The 22,617-nt window shown below is 49.0% G+C and overlaps 1 protein-coding gene across 1 annotated transcript; it reads right to left on the reverse strand.

Annotated features, from left to right (window-relative positions):
• Window positions 1-444: 444 nt before the first annotated feature.
• Plekhb1 (pleckstrin homology domain containing B1) lies at window positions 445-16,110 on the reverse strand. The gene is made up of 7 exons (XM_008852718.2): window positions 15,957-16,110; window positions 14,734-14,809; window positions 12,889-13,041; window positions 12,003-12,105; window positions 10,676-10,715; window positions 2,263-2,362; window positions 445-1,728 (listed from the first exon to the last, which is right to left on the reverse strand). The coding sequence occupies exons 1-7, from the start codon at window positions 16,062-16,064 to the stop codon at window positions 1,592-1,594; spliced, it is 717 nt and encodes a 238-aa protein (XP_008850940.1). The 5' UTR covers window positions 16,065-16,110; the 3' UTR covers window positions 445-1,591.
• Between the last annotated feature and the right edge of the window lie 6,507 nt (window positions 16,111-22,617).

The following is a 22,617-nucleotide window of genomic DNA, read 5'->3' on the forward strand; positions in this document are numbered from 1 at the left end:
TAGTGCCAGGCCAGCTGGGGCTATGGGGTGACCATGTCTCAAAAAGACCAAAAAATAAAATAGGGTAGAGCGTGACAGCAGATGCCTGATGTTGATATGTGGCCTCCCACATGGTCCATGCATGTGCAGGTGCACACAAAGATGTAACACCAGGCCTTTCAGAAAGTCAGCAGAGCCAGCTATGCTGGGATCACACCCGTCAGCTCAGACAACAGAGAGCCTGACACAGCCTCTCCTCTTGAGTCTTCAGAGATGGCCATCTTCCATGTTATGGGTAGAGAAAGCAAGATCCACAAATATTGAGTTGTCCCAAACTGCTCAGCTTAACACTGCTGTCACCAGTTTCACCCCACCTCAGAATGTACTCTTTAGTAGTAGATTCTGGGTCCTAGAGAAGCACAAGGAAATAGAACCTCCTGGAGGAACAAAACAAGTCAGAGCCAGTTCTGGAGCCAGTCATGTCTTTATTAGCATCTGCAGCTGAGCCAATGGAGCCTTCATCTACAGGGGAAATTTAGTGGGCTACAACTACACTTAGCATCTCTATTGGCAACTGGGACAGGATGGTGGAAGATTCTGGAAGGGGATCAAATCCACCTACAGCCAGGCACATGAGGGGCTCCCCAGGGCGGTACAAAGGTGGGTCATGCCCCAGAAGGAAACAGTGCCATCTCCCCCAGAATAATAGAGGAGACAAAGCCTCAGATGGTGACAGTCACAGCAACTGACAGCTGAGCTCCTGGGGTCAGAAAAGCATGCCCACTGGAGGCAACTTCCTAAGGCTGGAGGTCCCAAACAGCTCACCTGTGCCCCAACCAGGAGCCCCCAGGTTCAGCTTAATTGTCATAGGGAAGCTAGTAGTGGGAAGGATGATGCTAAACTCAAGAATATTTAGGGTAAAGGTATGTGTCAGTACTAACAAAACAGGCAAAAATAAAAATGCATTATAGTTGCAATTAGGAAACTTTCCTCCATAAAAAGTGCCCATCTCTCCTTTACCCTGGAGGTCCACCACGATCCAAACACACCCCTGCACCACCCTGCTGAGCCTCCACCCCAACCCAACTGTACTTTCCTGTGATTCTTTGGACATGTCAAGATGTTCACAGCTCCATGTGCTTGCTGCCAACAGCTCCCAGCCTACCTGCCTTTGTGCTCTTTGTGTCCTTGTCAAAGGACTGTTAAGTCTACAGCTTTGTCTTTGTTCATTGGTTTCCCTAGTCCTGGAGTATCCTCAGGAGAAGGCCAAAAACAATAATCATTGTGATCTTCAGTGCCTTGGAGCAATTAAAGCCAATGAAGTCATATTTGCTGTATCTGGAGAAAACATATTCACAGGTGATTTCTTGGGGTATCCGACAATAGTGTGAGGATCTCCGGCCATGTTTGATAGATGTGCCTGAGATGATAACTTCCTCTGAGGAGAGAGGGGAGGCTAAGGAGTGGGAGCAATAGTCCAAGCTCAGAGGGGTTAATGGAGAGAAAAGAGCCAAAATGGGATGGGGTTTAGATGTTGGGTAACGGAGGGTGATCCAGGAGGAACTGAGATCTAGCATTCTACGTGCACATCCGGCACTCTGAGGCCCAGGGCTCAGAACCAGCAAGGCGACCACATGAGTGAACCAAGTGCAGCGCCGGTAGCAGCCCCAGCGAGCATGCCCATGGCCAGCGGGGCGCCGGCGCTGTAGCAGGGATCCTCTCGCACTATCACGTGTGTCACGCCTGGGCCTGCAGGAAGAGCCACAAGGGTCAAGGGTCAGGGGCCTCCAGGGTGATTCCAACCCAACCCCATGTTAGGCAGGAGCTTATTCACCTGTTCTCCAGTCAGGGAAACGGAGACCTTGGGAGGTGAAGGCTCCACCCCATGGCCTCTATGCCCTGCAGTTGCCACTGAAGTTTAGTGACCGTGAGTGAGTCTAGGAGTGCACTGACTGCAGTTTTCCCAAGGATCTCTAAGCATCACGGCACACATCACCGGGACTGTAGGAAGGAGAGTGCCATTCCTGCGGTAGCCACCAGGGGTCGCTAATAGCTCAGGAATGGCATTTCTGGGCGCTCTGGCTTACTGTGGGGGTGGATCTAGGGAGGTCTGCACTGGAGAAGGGCGGGCTATTTTGAGTTTCTTCAGAGGGTCCTGCTCGTGGGTTTTAGAAAATCTGTGTATTCACTAAAAAGGGCGAAGCTAGTCTTTATTGATAGGCCATGGGCAGGGCCTGGCACAGGATCACGGCAGGCCGAGGTATATGTGTGCAAGGGGCTTACCTGCATAGGGCGGCCCATAGTAGCTGCGGACATATGTGGCCTCGTGTGCGTTGGGAGGCACCACCTCATAGTAGTCCTGATATGGGCTGTAGACGCGTACCTGGGGAGTCCAGTCAAGTCAGCTGCCCAGAAATTTCCTGGTCTGGGTTTAGTCCTGACCCCTCATTCCCCTTTGGTAGACCACCCCACTACCACCACCACCACCACCCCAAGCCAACAGGGAGCTGCCTCCCTGTCCATAATCCTCCTCCCCTGAAACTTCAGTCCTTATATCCAGTCCTTTCCCCTCCCCTGGTCTCCTACCTTGCTCACCAAATTTTCCATGGCTCCCAACTTCTCTTTATAGGTAGACTAATATTTGCTTACAATTCTACAATGCTCTCACTTGGAGAAACCCAACTGATTGCTCTCCTAGTCACAGGAGGGGAATGTGGCCAGGGCCCAGACAAGAAATACACAAGGACTAGGGACAAAGAAAAGAAAGGGTAGGAAGTAACTGAAATCACTATCATCTAGCATCTACTGGTAGCAGGCCCAAGGGAGGAGCACTTGTATGTTTCCCCCTCTAATCCTAGGGCAGGCATTGCTATCACCACAGTAGCCCAGAGCTGAGGACTGAGGCTTAGAGAAGCTGAGTGTCCTGTTCACTCCCTCATTAGGTTTCTACCAACCTCTCAAAGCTAGTTCAAAAGTCACCTACACCAGGAAGCCCTCCTGGACTCAGAATCTTTTTTCTGGGTTCTCTGTGGACGTGGATAATACTTTTCCTTATTCTTTTTCTTAGCCTTTCCTCCCTGCACCCCAAATGTAAGCTACTTATGGGCAAGAGAGTCATTAACTTGTGTCACCAGCAGGGGTGGCGCATGGCAGGAGCCAATAAATATGTACATGATTAAGGGAAGCCACCCATCCATACCTGTCATTTACTCATGGGGAAGCAGACATGGAAGCTGTCAGGATCCCCTTTTCTTCTGGATCCCTTCCCCTTAGCCCCCTTTCTCTCTGCATCTTTCTGTAGGGTTTCACACCTGGACAGCCCAACTATCTTTAGAAGTCTAGGTGTGTCGGACTCCAGTAACTCAAAGCGACTTTGCGATCTCTCCATCTTACAGGTCTGTTCATCCTGGAAATTTTTTCCATAGAAACTCCAGCACCATGCACACAGGCCAAGAAATTAATTGGGCATGTTTATATTTGGCTCCCTCCCTTTCTGTGTGTGATGTAGAGGTCAAAGATTGATGTCTAATATTTTCCTCACTTGTTCTCCACTTTATTTTGGGGGACAAGGTTTCTCAGTGATCCTAGAGCTTGCTGATTAGCCAGCAAGCCCCTGGTGTCCTCCTACTTCTGTTTCCCAAGCACTGAGCTTACAGGTGAGCACTGCCGGTGGGTACTGGGGACCAAACTCAAGTCCTCATGCATGCATGGCAAGCACTTTACTGACTGAGCCATCTCCAAGTCCTTTTTGTTTGTTTCTTTGTGAAAGGGTCTCAAGCAGCCTAGGTTGGCCTTGAACTCATTATGTAGATGAAGCTGATCTGAACTGAGCTTCCTGACTCCACTTTTCTAAGTCCTAGAATTACAGCAATGTACCACCAAGTCTGGCTCTGGCACCTTTTCTTTTGGGGGAAGAATGTTGAGATAGGGTTTCACTCTTTAGTCCAGGTTAACCTTAAGTTCACAATCCTCCTGCCTCAGTTCCTGAGAGACTTAAAGGCATGTACTGCCAGGCCCAATATTTTCTTTCTTGTGGTGCTAGGGATCAAACCCAGAGCCTTGTGCAGGCTTGGCAGGCACTGTATCATTGAGATACATCTCCAGCTTTTGGTGCTCTTGTCTTTAAACATTTGCTTTTTACAAGGTCACCGGGTCTCATGGTTTTTTCTAAATATGTTCCTCTGACCACTCTATTGGCCAATGTCAAGAGAGTAGACATTAGCTTTAACAACTTGTAAACTATGAGTGATTATGACAGAGAATACAGTTTTCAATGGACTGGCTGGGGAGAAGAAGCCAGTTTAGAGATGACTAAAGAACAGCTGAGCACCGAGGGAAGGACCAACATATCAGCATACCATGTTTCTGTTTGTTTGTTAGCCCTGGGGATTGAATCCAGGGCCACATACATCCTAGACAACCACTCTACCACTAGGCTACATCCCCAGTCCTCTTTTTATTTTGAGATAGGGTGTCACTAAGTTACGTAGGCAGGCTTTGAGCTAGCAATCTTCTGCCTCCCAAGTATCTAAGATTACAGGCCTGTACCACCAAACTTGCCTGAGACATTTCTTTCAAGAAGTCTAACTGTAGCTGGGTGTGGTGGCACACACCTTTAATCCCAGCATTCAGGAGGCAGAGACAGGCAGATCTCTGTGAGGCTAGCCTGATCTACATAGCAAGTTCCAGGGCAGCTACGGCTACAGGGAGACCCTGTCTCAAAGACAAAAGAAGAAGCCATCCAGCTGTAAAGGCAGACGTGATGGCACATGCCTCTAATCCATGTAGGAAGATTCTGAATTTGAGGCCAGCCTAGACTACACAGCAAAACCCTGTCTCAAAAACAATGAACAAACAAGCAAAAGAACAGTCTGGCTGGCTGTACAGGGAAGTTCTCCAAGCACAACATGTGATTTCCAGTGTCCATGCTTCTTCACCTTTAATTACCTAGTTTGTCTTTCTGCTCAACCCAGGTATTGCTGTCCTTGAACCTCAGGTTCTCTTAGGTTTCCAGCTGCATATACACAGCCCTTGGACTTCCCTCCTTCACAGTACTAACCAATGACAATCCATTGTTTTTGTCCCTGTGAGTGTTTGTGTCTTCCAACAGACTTGGAGACCACCAAAGAGGCTGGTCACATCTCAGTGGATGTGGCAAGTGCCTAGCAAATGTTCATTGCATTTATCTCAAATTAATCAAATGCAGGGCCAACCAGATGAGGATCACCCTTAGTTAGACCCAAGTCTGAGTTGAACTTCACCTTAGGGAGAACGAACAGTCTTGGGGCAATATGGGAAGCTATGACAAGCAACACTGTAGGTCTCCACTCAAATAACTCTACTTGTATTCTTTTCTCAGGGTGATTCAATAAGGCTGTCTGGTTGGGGTGTCCAGGATATGGGTTTCATGCCTAGAAGGAGCTAGAGAGATTTAGGCACTGAAATCTAATTTTACTGTTTGGGAAGCTTAAGTCCAAAGCCTCTGCTTGCCTGGTAGCAGCAGAGAGCTGGTAGCTTTGTGAGACCTTGGAGTAGGTGGAAAATACCACCTCATCTCTCTCTGGGGCATCCGTTCCTACCTTCCAGGTCTGGGAGGCCCAGAAGTAAACTCAGAGCACCTGGCAACAGGAAGGTCACCCCAGAGAACTCATGGACTGGAACCAAATGGCTTGAGCTCTGATTCTCTCCTTCTCCCAAGGTTCAGCCCCTTCAGTGGATGGGGACAGTGCTGGCCAAAAGGGAGTTGCATGCACATTCCTTGGGATAATGGCCTGCAGTTCCTAGGCCTGTCAGTGGAAACTGACTGATGCTGACCAAGTCACTTAACCTCTCAGAGCTTCAATTTCCTCATCAATACTGTGAGAACTGAGCAAAACTATATCTATTGACCCAAGTACTGCTGAGTTCTGTTGTGCGTGTCACAATTACCAGATGCTTTCCTCCCAACCCCACCCCACCCCTAGTGCCAGAGATCAACCCAGGGCCTCAAACATGCTAGGCATGCATGTACTCTACCACTAAGGCACAGCCCCAACCTCAGAAGTGATTTTATTTTTTTTAATCTGCACATTTCCAGGCTAAGGATATAGTTGGGTGTTAAAGTAGTCCTTTAATGTGAGTCCTTGGGTTCAATCCCCAACATCATTCTCATATAGATGTGTGTGTGTATATACATATATATGATTCATACCATATATATATATATATATATTACAGATTTCCTAGGCTCTACCCCTAGGTGTAGGAAATTAGGGCATGCAAAAGACATTAACATTTGTTGTTGCCATTTAAATTGCTAAGCAATTCTAAAACATAGCATCAATGAGCAAGAAAAGAGTTTGCAGCTGACCGTAAGACCACAGATACTTTAACTCAAGCTCCTGCTTCCACTCACACAAAGCCAGGTCCTGTGCTGAGCACTGAGGACAGAGAAAGAGTTCAGACCCCAACCCTGAGCGGTGGTTATTAACCATTGTCAGCTTGATTGGATTTGGAATCACACTCCTCTGGGCATGTCTGTGGGGTGTATCCAGAGGTTTAGCAGAGTAGAGAAGACCCACCCTGAATGGTGGTAGCACCAGCCTATGGATGGGGGTTCTGGACTAAAAGAAAGGGGGAAAGGAGACAGCCAGCTGGACACAGGCGTTCCGATTTCTCTCCCCAGATGTGAGCAAGAAGCCTCATGCTCCTGCTGACATGCCTCCCCTCCCCATGATGGACTGTACCCTCAAACTGTGAACCAACATAAATCCTTCCCTTAAGTTGCTTCTTTCTGGGTATTTGGTCATAGCAATAAAAAGAAAAAAAGTAACTAATAAACTCTAGTTTTGAGAAAAATCCAGGGCTAAGACAGAACTGAACAAAATTACACTATATAGTGGTAATGCCATACAGAGGTTGCTCACACCTCCCTCCTCCCTTCCTTTCTTCCCTCACTCATTCAGTGACTTGTTTGTACCAGTCCCTCATGTCCTAGCAATGAAGAAGGTCAGAACAGACTTTCCCCATCACTAAGGATTGATTAAACACCTGCTGTATACCCAGCCCTATGCCAGGCTCTGTAGGGGCAGAGCATATCAGCCCTGGCCCTTGCCTTGGAGGAAGTTCAGGTCTCAGAAGGAGTAGGCAGACAGGAACTAATTAGCTCTTAGGCCATCAGAATGAAGCCAGTGCTAAGAACAAGTGACAGTGGACTATGATGGGAGTGACAGTGCCTGAAGCTCTGGGCAGTCCTTGCTGAGGAGGTGGCAGCCTTTGCAGAGGTTCTCTGAGGAAGAGCATCCATTTGTCAGGTGAACAAGGAAGCCAAAGGTTTGGGTGGCAGAGAGGAAACTGACAGCAGGAAAAGGAGAAAACTGAGGAAGCAGGAGCAGAGGGTACAGCTGAGCAGCAGGGTACAGATTCGAGGAGATGTGATAGGCAAGACTGGCCAGATTCCACAGATCTCAAAAGCCTGCTGTGGTTGGTGTCCAGGGAGGAAAGGGAGCCATGGATGTCTGTGAACAGGGAAGGAATACGATGGCTGGCTTTGGAGGCTCATCCTGGTGGCCAGAATGGAGGCAGGGAGAGCTGAGCTCACACTTACCCAGATCTGCCTCTCAACCTTACAGGGATTCCATGAGAGGGTCGCACACCTGACCTTAGGGCAAACCCAGCGGCGGCTCCTGGGTGGGACGGTGGCTCCAGCTGGGGCCTGCTCAAGCCATAGAAACCCAAGAAGGGGGAGGGAGGGAGGAGTCAGAGGCCCTTTGCACCTAGAGAGACTGGGAGAAGTTACCAGGCCATACCAGAGCCCTCTGCCAGCTGTGTGTATGTTGGCGGGAGAGTGGGAGAGCAGAGAGGGGTGGCAAATGTCAGACCACCCAATGAAGAAGAGCCAGTGCCTCCTTCTAGCCCACCCTCCTGTTTCATGCCCTGGGGCTTCCAGTCTCTCTTTACCACCCACAACTCCAGCCTCATCCCTGAATTTATTCCCAGGAGCCCCCACCCAGAATGGTGCCTGTGGGGGAGACAAAGAACAGGTCCCTCCTACATAGGTTCAGGGCCAGAGAAGCCCAGAGACACAGATGTGAACACACAGGCAGCCAGACACAAGAACAACAAACACAAACACCTGCTCTAGTAAGACAGGGCCCTGAGGGATGTGTGTCTGGGAAGCAGAGAGAGGAGGTATAGAAGGTCAGGCAGAGGCAAGAGGTCAGTAGAGCAGGCAGGTGGATAAGCGGAGAGGGCTCAAGGCAGCTTCATAGAGTCACAGAGTGCAGAATGGTTAGCCCCACCTCCTTCCTGCTGTCTTATACCACTGACTGACCTTGAGGGGGTTTGGGGCCTCAGAGCATTAGCTTGACCTGGGTCCCTCCCCATGATGATCCCTGTTCCTCCTCTCTCCTAGCTTTCTGTGAACACACACACACACACACACACACACACACACACACACGCGCGCGCACACGCGCGCGCATGAACACACACTTTCCTGCCTTGGCTCATACAGCTCCTACTACCAATTCCAGTCTCCTCACTAAATCTACTAACCAAGCCTCCAATGAAGTCCCCTCCATTGACTTAAGATTGTTGATTGTGGATAAGCTACCTCCCCTCAACTTCCCCATCTCTAAAATGGAACTAACAACAATCCCCAATCCTCTCCTGCCAGGACTGTTGGTAGATGAAATGACATAACCATGTCAGGTACTCAACACAGTGCCCTGGTCCTCCGCAGGTAAATACCCAAGAGAGTTTCTAACTGCACCCCAGCCTCCTCTGCTACTTCCCAGTGGACTCTTCCAAGATGAGAGGAGGCTCTGCTGTGCCACTGGCAGAAGGAACAAGCGTGTATTCTGGAGTCTGGCAGGTGGTGGCCCATATTGGGCCTCAGGCAGCTCTTCAAACCCAGACCTCCACCAGTCACTAAGCACTCTTACCTGCATTTCCTAACTGTCCCATATTCCTCAGCCTGTCTGCCAGCAAGGCCTGCAGCCTGTTGCCTGGAGATCGGCCCTGCCTTGTAACTGATACCTGGGTGTCTACTCCACCTACCAGCGAGACTGCCTTTTTGTTTGTTTGTTGTTTCTGAGACAGGGTTTTACTATGTGGCCTAAGCTGGCCTCAAGCTTATAATCATCCTGTCAGCCTCACAAGTGCTGGAATTACAGGCACAGGCTAGCACACCTAACTTTAGACTGTCTTGAAAATACAAATCTGGAGCTGGGGAGGTAGCTCAGTTGGTAAAGCACTTGTCTTGAAAGCATGAGAACTCGAGTTTGAGCCCTAAGAATCCATGTAAAAGCCAGGCATGTGGCAGGTGCCTTTACGGTGCCTCCCAGGGCTGGGAAGGTAGAGACAGGGGCCCTAGGGCTTGTCAGCCAGCTAGCCTAGCCAAATTGGTGAGTCCCAGGTCTCAGTGAAAGACCATCTCAGAAAATAAGGTGGATTGGTATGAAAGGAGCACCATCCAAGGTTGACCTCTGGCTTCCATACACCTGTGCATATGCATGCATGCATGCATGCACACATACACAAATTAATTAATTTTAAAAAATTTACCCAGCACCTGGGAGGCAGAGGCAGGCATATCTCTGTGACTTCAAGTCCAGCCTGGTCTACATAGTGAGTTCTAGGACAGCTGGGGCTACAGGGAGACCCTGTCTCAAAAAGACCAAAAAAAAATTTTTTTTTTAATTAATTAAAAATACATATGTGATCTGTTTCAGCCTTTTGCTTAAAAACTTTCAAACGGCTTACTAATGCTCTTAGGAGAAATCAGTGTCCTTAGAGCCAGGCATGATGGCTCATGCCTATAATCCCAGCACTCTGAAGGCTGAGGCAGGAGGATTGCTGAAAGTTCAAGACCGGTTCGGGCTACGTAATGGGTTCAAGGTCAGCCTGGGCTTCATAGTGAGACTCAAAGAAAGAAATCAACATCCTTAACACAGTCCACAGGCTTGACCCTTCCAGCTCTCTTACCTCATTGCCCCCTCTGTCCCTGAGTTCCAGATGCCCCAACATCTTAACCCCTCAAGACTTTTGCACATGCTGATCCTTCCTGCCTGGAAAGCTGCTCCCTTTACCATATCCCCACCGTTCACCTAATTCATGTTTATCTTTCAGATCTCAGCTTAAGCCTCAAGCAAACACACCTGGGCCAGGCCACCAACAGGGTCTCCCACTGCATGCCTCTGCTAGAGCAATTACTGCTATTGAAATGGAATAATTAACTAAATAATTAGTTGTTTCATATCTGGCTCCTTCTAAGCTGAGTGCTGGAGGGCAGAGCCTACATCCCTGGCCCCTGGAACATGATGCCTGGCACACAGCAGGAACCCAATAACTATCTGCTGTGTGGGTGAATGAACCTCTCAGTCTTACCATCTGCAGAGAGGGAGCATTAATAATCTCACCCTCGTGAGACTGTTCTAAGGAGTGACCTGAGTGTCACCTGCATCATGCCTGACACCTAAGTTCCTTTCCTCTAGCTCCATGCCAACCCCTCTGAGTTATTATGGAGGCTTCTCTCCCCTTCTCCTGGGAGCACATGCTAACTCCTCTACCTCTTCTCTATGGGCCAGGACTCCCAGGCTGAGTGTGTAGAAGCTGTTCCACACTAGACTGAACTGGCAGGTGGAGACCAAGTCTGAGTCACCCATGATTCCACGGCAGATGGGGCAGAAAGGAGGGGTAGAGAGGAGGGGCTCACCGGGGTGGAGTTTGCCTCCATCAGTGCTGTCTTCCATGCTCTGTAAAACAAGACCCACCAGATCATGAGGAGGGATTTGGGGTGTGGAGGTAGGTAGGGGCACTGTGCTCCCACCTTGTAGATGCTAGTCTCCAATTCAGACGTTAACCCCTGTTCTCCCAACTCTCAGGTAGATAAAAGCAACCGCTCCACTGCTCCAGTCACAAGGATGGACCCTGAGTTAGGCAAATAACTCTTAGTCTAGGGGCTGGAGAGGTAGGTGCTCAGTAGTTAAGAGCACTGGCTACTCTCACAGAGGACCTGTGTTAGGTTCCCAGAACCCACATGGTGACTAACAACCATCCCTAATTCCAGTTCTAATAGATCCAACACCTCTTCTGGCCTCCACAGGTATTGCATCCACATGGTACACTTACATGCAGGGAAATTACTCACATAAAATAGAAATTAATTAATTAAATAAATAAAATAAAGCCCTCTTAGCCTCATTCCCTCAGTAGTCTCAGTTTCCCCATCTTTACAGCAAACAGTTGGGGTGTTTTTTGAGGGGAGACTCCTAGGAACTTTTTGAATCTTGCATGCCTGGGTGGTGCTCTGCCTGTAGCCCACCTCCATGTTCCAATAAGCACAGCTTCCCAAAGGGCTGACCTTAGAGCCATGAGAATGCCTAGTAGACATGGGACAATTGGGCTTTGTTGGTTGCCATGGCACCTGGCTGGGTGGACAAGGCAGCTCTGTGCTCTCTGCCCAAAGCTCAGCTTCCCTTACGCCCACACACCCATCTCTCCTTCTCCACCAGGGCAAAGGCCAAACCACTTAGGCCAAGGGTAGGAGGGGAAAGAATGTGAAGGAGCAATTGGCACTGAGGATACCCCCAGCCTCCCATGATTACATCTGATATTGGGGTGCCTCTGCTTGGGACACTGCCAGTTCCTTATACAGGCAGGTCTAGGTCTACCCCATAGCTCAGAGTCCCCCCACCAGTGCATCTCTCAGAATGAGGTCTTTTGAGATGCCACTGGGCATGTCTGCTCCTTTCTATCAGCCCAGGTGAGGGAGTACCTCACAGGTTGCTGAATATCTGGTTCCAAATATGCAGGGATGCAGCACCTGAGGCGTGTATGGACTGGAGCAATCTGTGTATACACCATCAGGAATCATTCAGATCCCCTCCACCCATCGTGCATGACACAACCTTGCTAACATCTTAGTCCCCTCTTCTTAGGCTCAGTGAAGCAACATCTGATTATACCCCCCCAACACACACACACACACACACACACACACACACACAATCCCATCCCACCCTCTTCCCGCAGCCACTCACACAGCATCGTCTCTGGTCTCAGCACACAGGTGCAGACGGGAGCCCTCCCGCAGGTTCACAGTCAGCAGTCCATCCCGGCTCCTGCCCTCTGGGGGCTGCACATCTGGAAGCAGACAACATACATGGAGTTTCCAGGGGTGGAGATCCTAGGTCCTTTCAGTAAACCAGATACAATGATAATGGCTGATGTCTCTGGGTGCCGTTTACTGGCCATTGCTAGCCTCTGATCCCATGTACTTTCTTGGGAGTCTGCTGTACCCTTCAAACCCTGTCTACATTTTGACAATACTGGCTTCCTAGGCCCATCTCTCAGTTACTGTATTATGTTGTGGCCTCGGTCTTGGTTGAAGAATTAGATTTGCTATGTGGCTCTAGGTCAGATGCTATGCTTCCCTGAGCCTCCTTGTTTCATTTCATCTTCATCCAACCCTTAATGCCTAAAGATCAGGCACTTTCTCTGAACTCACCCCTTGGACACAGCACAGGGTAGGAATTTGACGAAGGAGTAGTTTTTTTTTTTAATATTTATTTTTATTTTATGTGTATGAGTGTTTTGCCTGTATGTACATAAATGTATTCGTGTGTGTAATGCTCGTGGAGGGCAGAAGAGGGCATCAGATTCCTCACTACAGACAGTTGTTAACTGCCATGTAAGTGCTGGGAACTGAACCCTGATCTTCTGCTCCTAACCACTGAGCCATCTCTCCAACCTCAGAACCAGTTTCTTAATTCATTACTAACTGACCTACAGTTGGCAAAGGTCCAGAAGCAGTGCCTGTGGAAGTTCTCTGGTTGCTGCCAAGAGCCATCCAATTGCAGGTGTTCTTAGACAGGGGGAGAGTCCTGATCATGGACAGGGTGTCATCAAAGAAGCACTTCTGCTTACCTTGACACTCTTGGCCGACCTTTATGTCTCGGACATTGAAATGGATGAGCACGCGGTCCTCCTCATCCTGTGCTGTCTCATCGCGGTAGTAACCCAGCGTCCCATCCATCCACAGAGCAAACCAATTCCGCTTCCAGCGGCGGAGGATGGAGCCTGTAAGATTTTCCAAACCCACCAGGTGGACTGAACCCTGAGCCTGTTGGGGGCAAGAGCCCCAGATGGGCTCCCAGAATCCCCTCAGCCTGGGCCCCTAATACTATAGCTTCCTCCTTGTCTATCTACCATCTAAAATGAGGGCAAAGCCTCTTTCTGTCTTGCTCATCCCTGCCTGCCACTGGCCTGACAAATAGTAGAGGCTCAGCCTGGCGTGGTGGCTGCACGCATTTAATCCCAGCACTCGGGAGGCAGAGGCAGGCAGATCTCTGTGAGTTCAAGGCCAGCCTGGTCCACATAGTGAGTTCCAGGACAGCTGGGGCTACAGGGAGACCCTGTCTCAAAAAGACCAAAAAAAAAAAGAAAAAAAAAATAGTAGAGGCTCAAGAAATGTGTTGAGCTGTGTGAATGAGCAACCATATCCACTGTATGGGAGCACCCAAGACAAGCCCAAGGTCTCCTCAAGGGCAAGTATTTCCTACCCTGAGCCTCCATCTTGTCTCTTATCTCTGGCTTGTCACAGAGAGGACACAGTCACTTGTGTCCTCTCTGCCTTCTCCACCAGACTGAGGATCTGCATCTCACCACAAATGTCCTAACACCCAGCAGCACCCATGTTCAGTGTTTGCAGATCCAAATGAACTGAGAATGGACAGGGTCTATGGGGGCTCCTGGCCCAAGGGTCTCTAGGATGCCTCTTGTTCAGGTCACAGCTCTGGCCATGGTGGGGGGAGGTGTCTGGGAATCACTTTGGCTCTAGAAAACTTTTTTTTTTTTTTTGTCTTTTTGAGACAGGGTCTTCCTGTAGTCCTACCTGGCCTGGAACTCATTATGTAGACCATGCTGGCCTCCAACTCAGAGATAGGCCTGCCTCTGCCTCCCCAGTGCTGTGATTAAAGGCGTGCACCACCACGCCCCACACAGCTCTAGACATCTTATAACTGAAATGACATCAGGAAGGTAAAAGCTTAAGAGGGCTTCTTAGCTAAAGGTGGCAGCTCCCACTTGTAAATCAGCACTCCAGAGGCTAAGGCAGGAGGACTACAGGGGGTTCAAAACCAGTACGAACTACAGAGAAAGAGCCTGTCTCAAAAGCAAACCAAAATAAAACAGACAAAAACAAAAACAAAAAAACCATCAACCTAGGCATGGTGGTACATGCTTGTAAACCTGGCACTCAGGTGGGTAGAGGGAGGAGCTCAAGGTCACTCTCAGCTACATAGTGAGTTTTCAGCCAAACAGGATTACATGGGGAAAAGATGGGCACTGTGGACACATAGTGCATCAAATCTAGTTGGTTGCCTGGAGGAATGCACAGTCTAGGGCCAGAGGGGGGAGGGGAGGAGTTGGGAGTTGGACAAAGACAGTTGCATTATGTCACTGTGGTAATTGAGGAAGGAGCCTCTGACCCAGCTTAGTGCTGCAGTGGCAGAGTTGTTTAGAGGAACAGTTGCTGAGGGCTCATCAAAGAAGGGGAGCTCTGGTTGGGTCTTAAAGCATACATGGTTTGCCAATAGTCCAAAATGGGCCAGGTGTTTGTCAGACAAAGGGGAGAGTTCAGGTAAGGAGAGGTAGAAGGTCCTGCTTTCTGGGGAAGGGTTCACTGTGACATGCAGAACACACCGCTTCCCTTCCCTCCCTGCTGCCCCAGATCAGGTGGAGGACACACAGGCTTGGCCCAGCATCACTCACTCTGTCTCCACAGCCAGCCGCCCCTCACCAGGGCCATTTCTTCAAAAGGACTTTCCAGGGTGGAGTCTGGTGGGACCTGTCAGAGGAGACAGGACACACAGGCCTCAGGATTTCAGAGCAGCTCCCAGGAGAGAAGCCCCCACCCCTGTCCTCCCTAGTGAGCCATGAACCATCCTAGGCAGGTGTTAGAAAACAAACACAGGCCAGGCACTCTCCATCTCCCCCTCTACCGCCAGACTGCTTCAGAAGAGAATAGGCATACTGTCCCAGTGGGGTCAGCAGACAGGGACAGGGTGGGGGTTGGGATCAGCAGCGCAGTTCTAGACTCAGTTCCAGAATCTAGGCAAGTCCCTGCCTCTTGCTCCTCCAGCCTGGTGCCTTTCTGGATCCTGAACTAAGAGCACCTAGAAGAAGCTGGGGGGAGGAATTCTTAAAGCTCTTAAAATGTGAGAAGATGGGATTTGGAAATGAATATCAGAGTCAGGGTTAAACCACTTCGTGATAGGAAAAGCCTCCCTCACATTTGGGCTCCACAGGGGACATTTTTTAAACACATAAAATAACAGTAGCTCTCCCGGGGGAGCACTGCTCGGTATACGTCACTTCTTTCACCCACCCATCGTCTCACTTCGGCCTGCCAACCGAATCCTTGTCAACATTCCCATTTTAGAGTTGGAGAAACTGGGACCTGGAGAGGTCCAGTCACCTACACAGATCCTCGATTGCTAAGCCCTGGAACCAGGATCCACACTCAGTAGTCCCAGGTGCTTTAAAAATACACAACGTCCAGGTCAAGCCTGATAAGAATCGCAACTGTGGAGGTGAGAGGCAAGCAGTCTTTAAAGGCCCCAGGTGGCTCCAATATGCAGCAAACCATGCTAATTCACTTTGTCCCCACAACAACCCTTGTTAGGTGGCGATCTTACACCTATTTTACAGGTGGTTGAACTGACAGGGGCAGCAAACGACGCATCCCTGCATGTGATGGAGCTTGGATTGGCATCCTGGTGCCTTCTGGTCCTGAGGACCACTTATTTACGAATAGGTGTGTCTGCCCCTCCCCCACCTGCTCACACCTGTTGCTGCATAACAAGGGCTGGTACACCTAGAGTGGACACCTTGCCCTCCTGTGTTTCTCCAGCTCCTTCCCCTCCCCAGGCTGTGACACAGAGCAGGCTAGAAGGCCAGGTGCAAACTCCCACTCAGGTTCCCCTTGTACCCACCTGTCCACACCTGTTGCTGATACTGCTACCACAACAGCCACTACCCGATGAAGCTGCTACCCAACCTGCCGCGCCTGCGCTTTGTGCACTCGGGAGAGCCTGAGGCATTTCACTCCCCAGGCTGTGCCTGGGGCCTAGCTGCCCCCGGGCCCCGCCCTCGGGCCCCAACTCTCTTCCAGGGAAGGGGCGTGGCGTGGAGAGAGACAATTACCAAGGCATGCTGGGATTTGTAGTCTACAGTCCTACAGCTGGGCAGGAGCAGCCCTATGCTGACCCCAGAAGAGGTTAAGGGGCAACTCATGAGCTTTTATTTTTCTTCCTTCTCTTTTTCTTCTTTTAAGTTGTTTTGTTGTTGTTGTTTTTTGAGACCTGTCACTATGTAGCCCTGGCCGGCCTGGAACTTGATTAGGTAGACCAGGCTGGCCTCAAACTCACATCAATCTGTCTGCCTCTGCCTCCCAAGTGCTCGAATTAAAGGCATGTGCCACCATGCCCAGCCTCTTTTCTTTTTCTGAAACAAGGATCTGCCTCGGTTGCCAGGGGTGGCTTCAAGTAATCCTCCTGCCTAAGCCTCCTGAGTAGCTGGGACAACAGGTACACACCACCGCACCCACCTTCTTTTTCTTTCTTTCTGGTCTTTTTGAGACAAGGTCTCCATGTAGCCCCAGCTGGTCTGGAACTCACTATGTAGGCCAGGCTGGTCTCAGTCTCACAGAGACCAATCTGCCTCTGCCTACTGAGTGCTGGGATTAAAGTTGTGGACCACCACACCTGACCCACCTTATTTTTCTATTAAGACATTTATTCGTTTTAGCATTCACAAGATACACTTTCTGCCTTTGGTGCTAAGAATTGAACCCATGGCCTGGCACATGCTAGATATTGATCTACACTCCACCCTCTACATAAGAATGTAAGAGTAGGGGCTAGGGAAATAGCTCAGTAAGCAAAGTGCTTGTCATGCAAGCATAAGGACCTGAATTTGGACCCCCAGAATCCACATAAAAAAGCAAGGTATGGCAATCCTGGGGAAGAAGACACAAATAGATCCCTGTGACTATTATCCAGCCTAGCCTAATTAGTGAGCCCTGGGCTAAGTGCCAGGGGATCTGCCACCATCTTCTGGCTTCCATGGGCATTACATGCATGGGTGCACTTACAAGCAGGAACAACACTCTTACACATAAAATAAAATTTAAAAATTTACAAAATGGAAATGGAGAGATGGCTCAGCGATTAAGAGCACTGGTTGTTCTTGCAGAAGACCCAGGTTCAAATCCCAGCACCCACATGGCAGGTAACAACTGTCCGTAACTCCAGTCCCGGGGGATCCGACAGCCTCTTCTGACCTCTGCGGGCATTGCATGACATGGGTGCACTTACCTACATGCAGGCAATACACTCATACACATAAAATTAAAATAACAAATAAAATATTTTAAAAATTTACAAAACAACAGCCAGGCATGGTGGTGCATGCTGTTAACCCCAGGACTCGGGAGGCAGAGGCAGGCAGATCTCTGTGAGTTCAAGGCCAGCCTGGTCTACATAGAGAGTTCCAGGTCAGCTGAGGCTACATGGAGACCCTGTCTCAAAAAGACTAAAAAAAAAATTTTTTTACAAAACAAAAACAAAGCCAATCTCAACAAAATAGGTGGCCTGTAGTCCCAGCTCCTCTGGAGGCTGAGGCAGGAGGATGCCTTGAGCTGAGGAAAGCACAGAAGTTCAAGGTCAGCTTGGGCAACATAATAAGACTTAAAAAAAAAAAGTTTGCTGGGTCAGTAAGATGGTTCATGATGGCTCATCAGTAACAGTACCTTCCATCAGGCCTCACTACCTGAGTTCTGTCTCCAGGATCCATCCACATAGTGGAAGGAGAGAACAAACTCCGACAAGTTGTCTCTGACCTTCACAAGTGCACTGTAGTATATTCACACACACATTCACACACAATATATAATGTAATTTAATTTTTTTTAAAGTTTGTGATTCAAAACATAACAGAAGCCACACCAACAGCCATCAGAGACATTTCTGAAGTGATTTTATGCAGAACCTTTGTTCTTCCCAAACTGTGTGAAGTTCGAATCACTCTCAACGTCATAAGGAAGCTGAAGGACCAAACACCTGGTCCCGATTTAGACAGACCCATGACTACGTGACCTCCAAGACTAGTCTCCTGTAAGGAGCCCGAGTCCTTACAGACTGAAGAAAAACTATCCTCTGAAAACAAAACTAAGTAAAAATTATATTTAGGGGGGTGGGGGATGACACAATATGATAGTCTACATTTGGGAGCCTGAGGCATCAGGACTGGGAATTCTAGGCCAGCCTGAGCTACATCTTAGACCATTTTCCCCCTCACCCCATGCCTAGTGAACTAATTTTATAGAAAAATAAAATTTTGCATGCTATCTTGATGTTCACTGTGTGCCAAGCACAACAGTGCTCTACAGCCGTGGGACCCTAGTTCTACGATAGCAGAACCCTTGTTTTCCTTTTCAGTCCATCCCTAGCTAGTGGAGGCTAAGTGGTAAATGGATAGTAGAAGCAAAGAGTGTGACTGAATGAGGAGAAAGTTTGCCTTTGCCCAAGAGGTTCAGAAACGCTTTCTAGAGGAGGTTGAGGGGTAAGTAGTAGTTACCCCATGTCAAACCAAGAGCCCATGGGAGTGCTGGACAGAAAAGAGATCTCCTGTAGGTTTAGAAGATAGAGTGTGGGGTTGGGGAGGGGATGGGGAATGGCTGGTGCTAAGACACAGCCAGGACTAGGTAACAAACAGTGTAGTGACAGCCTGAGTGAGAGACTTTCAAGATGAGGAGCTAGGTTGTGTGATTAAGAGGTCGGAAAGGCACCATGGAAATGAAACATTTCTATCTATCACCTGGATCTGCCCCTCCAGGATCATTTCTTTGAATAGCTCATTCCCTAGGTAACCATCCATCTTCCCAGGAGCAGATGGAGAATATCATTCAGAGATCGGGGCATCCCCTGTTTAGAAAGGGCTGCCAACCCTCCCCATCTGCCTCCAGTCCAGAGAACTCCTCCTTACCGGAGTTGCAGGGCTCATGGTTCTGGTTGGTCAAAGAAGCATTTCCAAGCAGGTTCCTGCAGGGTGGTAGGACTCAGGCTTCAGATATAAGAGGATCAGAAAGGGGGAGGCAGGAAAGGGCCACACAGTCCTAGGGAAAGTCACCCTTTTTTCTCTCCCCAGCTTTCCGGATTGATCTGCTCTGCCCCTCAGTTCCTGGTCAAGTCACCTGGCGATCTTGACCTAAGTCTCCAAGGTAGGGAGGAGGGCAGGGGCAGAGAACGCAGGGAGATGAGGAACAGGGCCAGTCCTCTGCCACTGGTCTGAGGTGGCCTAAGTCTTCATTATGAGGCCTAGTGGGACCTCACCCATGAACCCAGTCCTGGCAGTGCAGCCTAGCTCCTTAAGTCTCGGTCCCTGGCTCCTGTGTCTCCTTAATCTTGACCTGGAGCCACCCCAGCGCTTCCACCATTCGTGCAGTGTGTTCCTTGCTGGGGGATTCACCAGGACAAATCCTATCAGCCTCTGAGCTTATCCCCTCTTAGCCGTTCCAGGAACCAGATTGCCCAAGCCATGTTGTTTTTCATCTATGTGCCTTCACCTCACTCTTTGGTCCTGGGACATTCTGCCCCGACCCAACTCTGATTAAATATTCTACTCCCTATAGCAGGGGCAGGATGAGGGAAGGAAAAGAAGGGAGGGAATAAAGAGGGAGGGAGGAAGAGAGGGAAGGAAGGAAATAAAGGAGGGGAAAAAGAAGATGGGGATCCACCTCTCCCTGGGGCTCTGGGCAGGTGTTAAAGCACTGTTAAAACACTATTGAAATCTGTTAAAAGCACTGTTAAGTGTTAATGATAGTAATTTCTTCTATTTTCTAATGTTTTTCAAATGCTGCCAAGTAATCAACTTTTATTTTATGTGTATGAGTATATTGCTTCCATGTGTGTAAGTGCGCCCGTGTTGTGCAATACCACAAAGGTGCAGGATCCCCTGGAACTGGAGTTACAGATGGTAGTTAGCCACCATGTGGATGCTGGGAATCAAAGCCAGCCCCTCTGTAAGAGCAGCCAGTGCTATTAACCACTGAGCCATCTCTCCAGCCCCAAAAGTTAAGTTCTTTAGGTTCTCGCAGTCAGCACTCCTTTTTAAAATTTTATTATTTTTAATTTACATGTATGCGTATATTTCCTGCATGTAGGTTAAGTGCACCCCTGTAGTGCAATGCCCACACGGAGGACAGAAGAGGTTGCCGGATCCCCTGGTACTGGAGTTAAGGACAGTTGTTATCTGCCACGTGGATGCTAGGATTCAAACCCGGATCTTCTGCAAGAACAGCCAGTGTTCTTAACCACTGAGCCATCTCTCCAGCCCGTAAGCACTTCTTTTGGTGTTCATTTTCCTGTAAATAAGCACATGTTGGCGTCTCCCTTGCTGCTCTGAACTGCCTTGAGCAAAACGACTGAGAGTCAGACAGCTAGCAGGACTTCCCTTATGCCAGTATAGGCTAGTCTTTAAAAAACTGCACGAGATCACAGCTGATTACACAGGGCAGCCTCAGCGAAAGCTGTTTTAAGCAGCTTGTATCTCAGGCCTTGGTGAACTCTGGATGAACCTGCTGTGACCATTTCCACCTGGGCCAGATGAGAGCACGCACCCCCTGGCGGCTAAGCAGAAGGACTTCTGTGACTGCTCTACGGAGGAAAAGCTGTGATTGGTTCAAACACAAACCTCCACGGCTGTGACTGGTACCAAGAGGCAAGGCTATTACTGGTTCAAACACTGGTTCTCTAGCTACATTAAGTGGGTTGCTCAGACTGTGTGGTGCCTGTCACCTAAGGACACCCTCCTGCCCTGTCTTCTCTGGTGTTACAACATTAGGTCTAATAAAAACTTCTCTCAAGTGTTTCTTACCTACTTTCAGCAGTGTATGTTGAGCTGGTACCCGTGAAGAAAGAAACAGGAACAGCAGGACAGCCAGATGGCACAGTGACATATGAAATAGCTTAAGGGCAAGGAGGAGGCTGGCAGGAGCAGAGAGATGGATAGCAAGAGAGCGTGGAGAGCTGACACTGAACAAGGATAAACAAGGTAAAGCCCTGGTCATGGCTTTACCATCACATCTTCAGGGCCAACGGTCTCAGGCACCTGGACCAAGAGCTGTAACACTTATAGGCTTAAGGGTCTCCACACCAGAAGCTTGCAGCAGGACTTTGACACTAGAAACCACATGCTGCTGCTCCCACCCTGTGTCACTACCTCGGCCCCCATTACTGCCAAACATTAAGGAAACAGCTGCCAACCCCAGCATTTGAAGAGCATCTTGACTACTGATTTCTAACTGGGTAGGGCAAAAGGACCCAGCAACCTGGGTAATGAATGAAGAAGGGGAAGGAGAGAAGGAAAGATGGAGGAAGCAAGCAAGCCGGCCCCAGAAATCTGGACCTGGATCCCACCAGCTCCTGGCTTCTCCATAGCTCTCCCTCCTCTCCTCCCAGATGGACATCTTCCACAGAGGGAGTAGGAGGGGGAATGATGTACATATCTCATTACATCTCCATATTTAGCAGCCAGAAGAAAGGGGCAGTTTCTCCAACAGCAGTGCAGAGTCCAGGGGATAGATTCACCCCCACCCTCCTAAAGGGGGCATACTAAGATAAGAAAAAGGACAGGATGCTGGACAAACTAAAACCACAGGGCTTGATACTGAATTTAAATGCAGCCAGACTTGGCATGTGTCCCTGAAATTTGACTACTGGCTGACTGTGAGAAGTTAATGAAGAGTGTGAACCAGCTAGATATGATGTGGTACACACCTGTAATGCCAGCACTTAGGAAGCTGAGGCAGGAAGATTCAGAGTAACAGCCTAGGTTACATAGCAAAATCCTGTCTCAAAACAAACAAATGGGCTGGAGGGATAGTTCAGTGGTTAAGAGCACTGGCTGCTCTTGCAGAGGACCCAGGTTCAATTCCCAGCACTTACATGGCGGCTAACAACCATCCAGTTCTAGGGGATCCAATGCTCTCTTCTGACTCCGAGAGCATTGCATGACACAGGTGCACTTACACCCATACAGGCAATACACTAATACACATAAAAAAATAAATAAATTATGAAAAAAAACCCAAAAGTTCAAGCATGGTATGTATGCCTTTAATCCCAGCACTCATGAGACAGAGGCAGGTGGATCTCTGTGAGTTCAAGGCCAGCCTGGTCTACAGAGCGAATTCCAGGGAAGTTGGATCTACAGGGAGACCCTGTCTCAAACAAAACAAAACAAAACAAAAAAACAAGTGAACTTTCTCAGGGGGGGGTGCCTTTTTAATATAAATCCTGGGAGTTCATAGACCCTAGAAGCTGTTGTTGATTTACTGTTTTGTGCTTCTTTTAGTTAAGATTTATTTTCTTCTTAATTATGTGTATGTGTGTGTGAGTGCAGGTGCCCATGGACGCCAGTGGAGCTGGAGTCATAGGTGGTTGTGAGCTACCCAATATCTGTGCTGGAAACTGAACTCAGTTTCTCTGCAAGAGCTGTATAGGCTCTTAACTGCTGAGCCATCTCTCCAGCCCCTTTTCTTCCTTTGTTTCTTTTCCTTTCTTCCTTTTTAAAAATTAGAGTTAAAAAGAAAAA

This window comes from Nannospalax galili, unplaced genomic scaffold (genome assembly GCF_000622305.1).
Source record: "Nannospalax galili isolate Female #2095 unplaced genomic scaffold, S.galili_v1.0 scaffold686, whole genome shotgun sequence".
In the NCBI taxonomy this organism is placed as follows: Eukaryota; Metazoa; Chordata; class Mammalia; order Rodentia; family Spalacidae; genus Nannospalax; species Nannospalax galili.

What these genes read in the sequence shown, in the direction of transcription:
- Plekhb1 (XM_008852718.2), bottom strand. Translation starts at nt 16,064, where the DNA reads ATGCCTCAGGCTCTCCCGAGTGCACAAAGCGCAGGCGCGGCAGGTTGG. An exon ending in GAGACCAGAGACGATGCTGT is followed by an intron (nt 10,716 to 12,002) that starts GTGAGTGGCTGC and finishes CTTGTTTTACAG; the next exon opens with AGCATGGAAGACAGCACTGA. An exon ending in TGGAGGCAAACTCCACCCCG is followed by an intron (nt 2,363 to 10,675) that starts GTGAGCCCCTCC and finishes TGGACTCCCCAG; the next exon opens with GTACGCGTCTACAGCCCATA.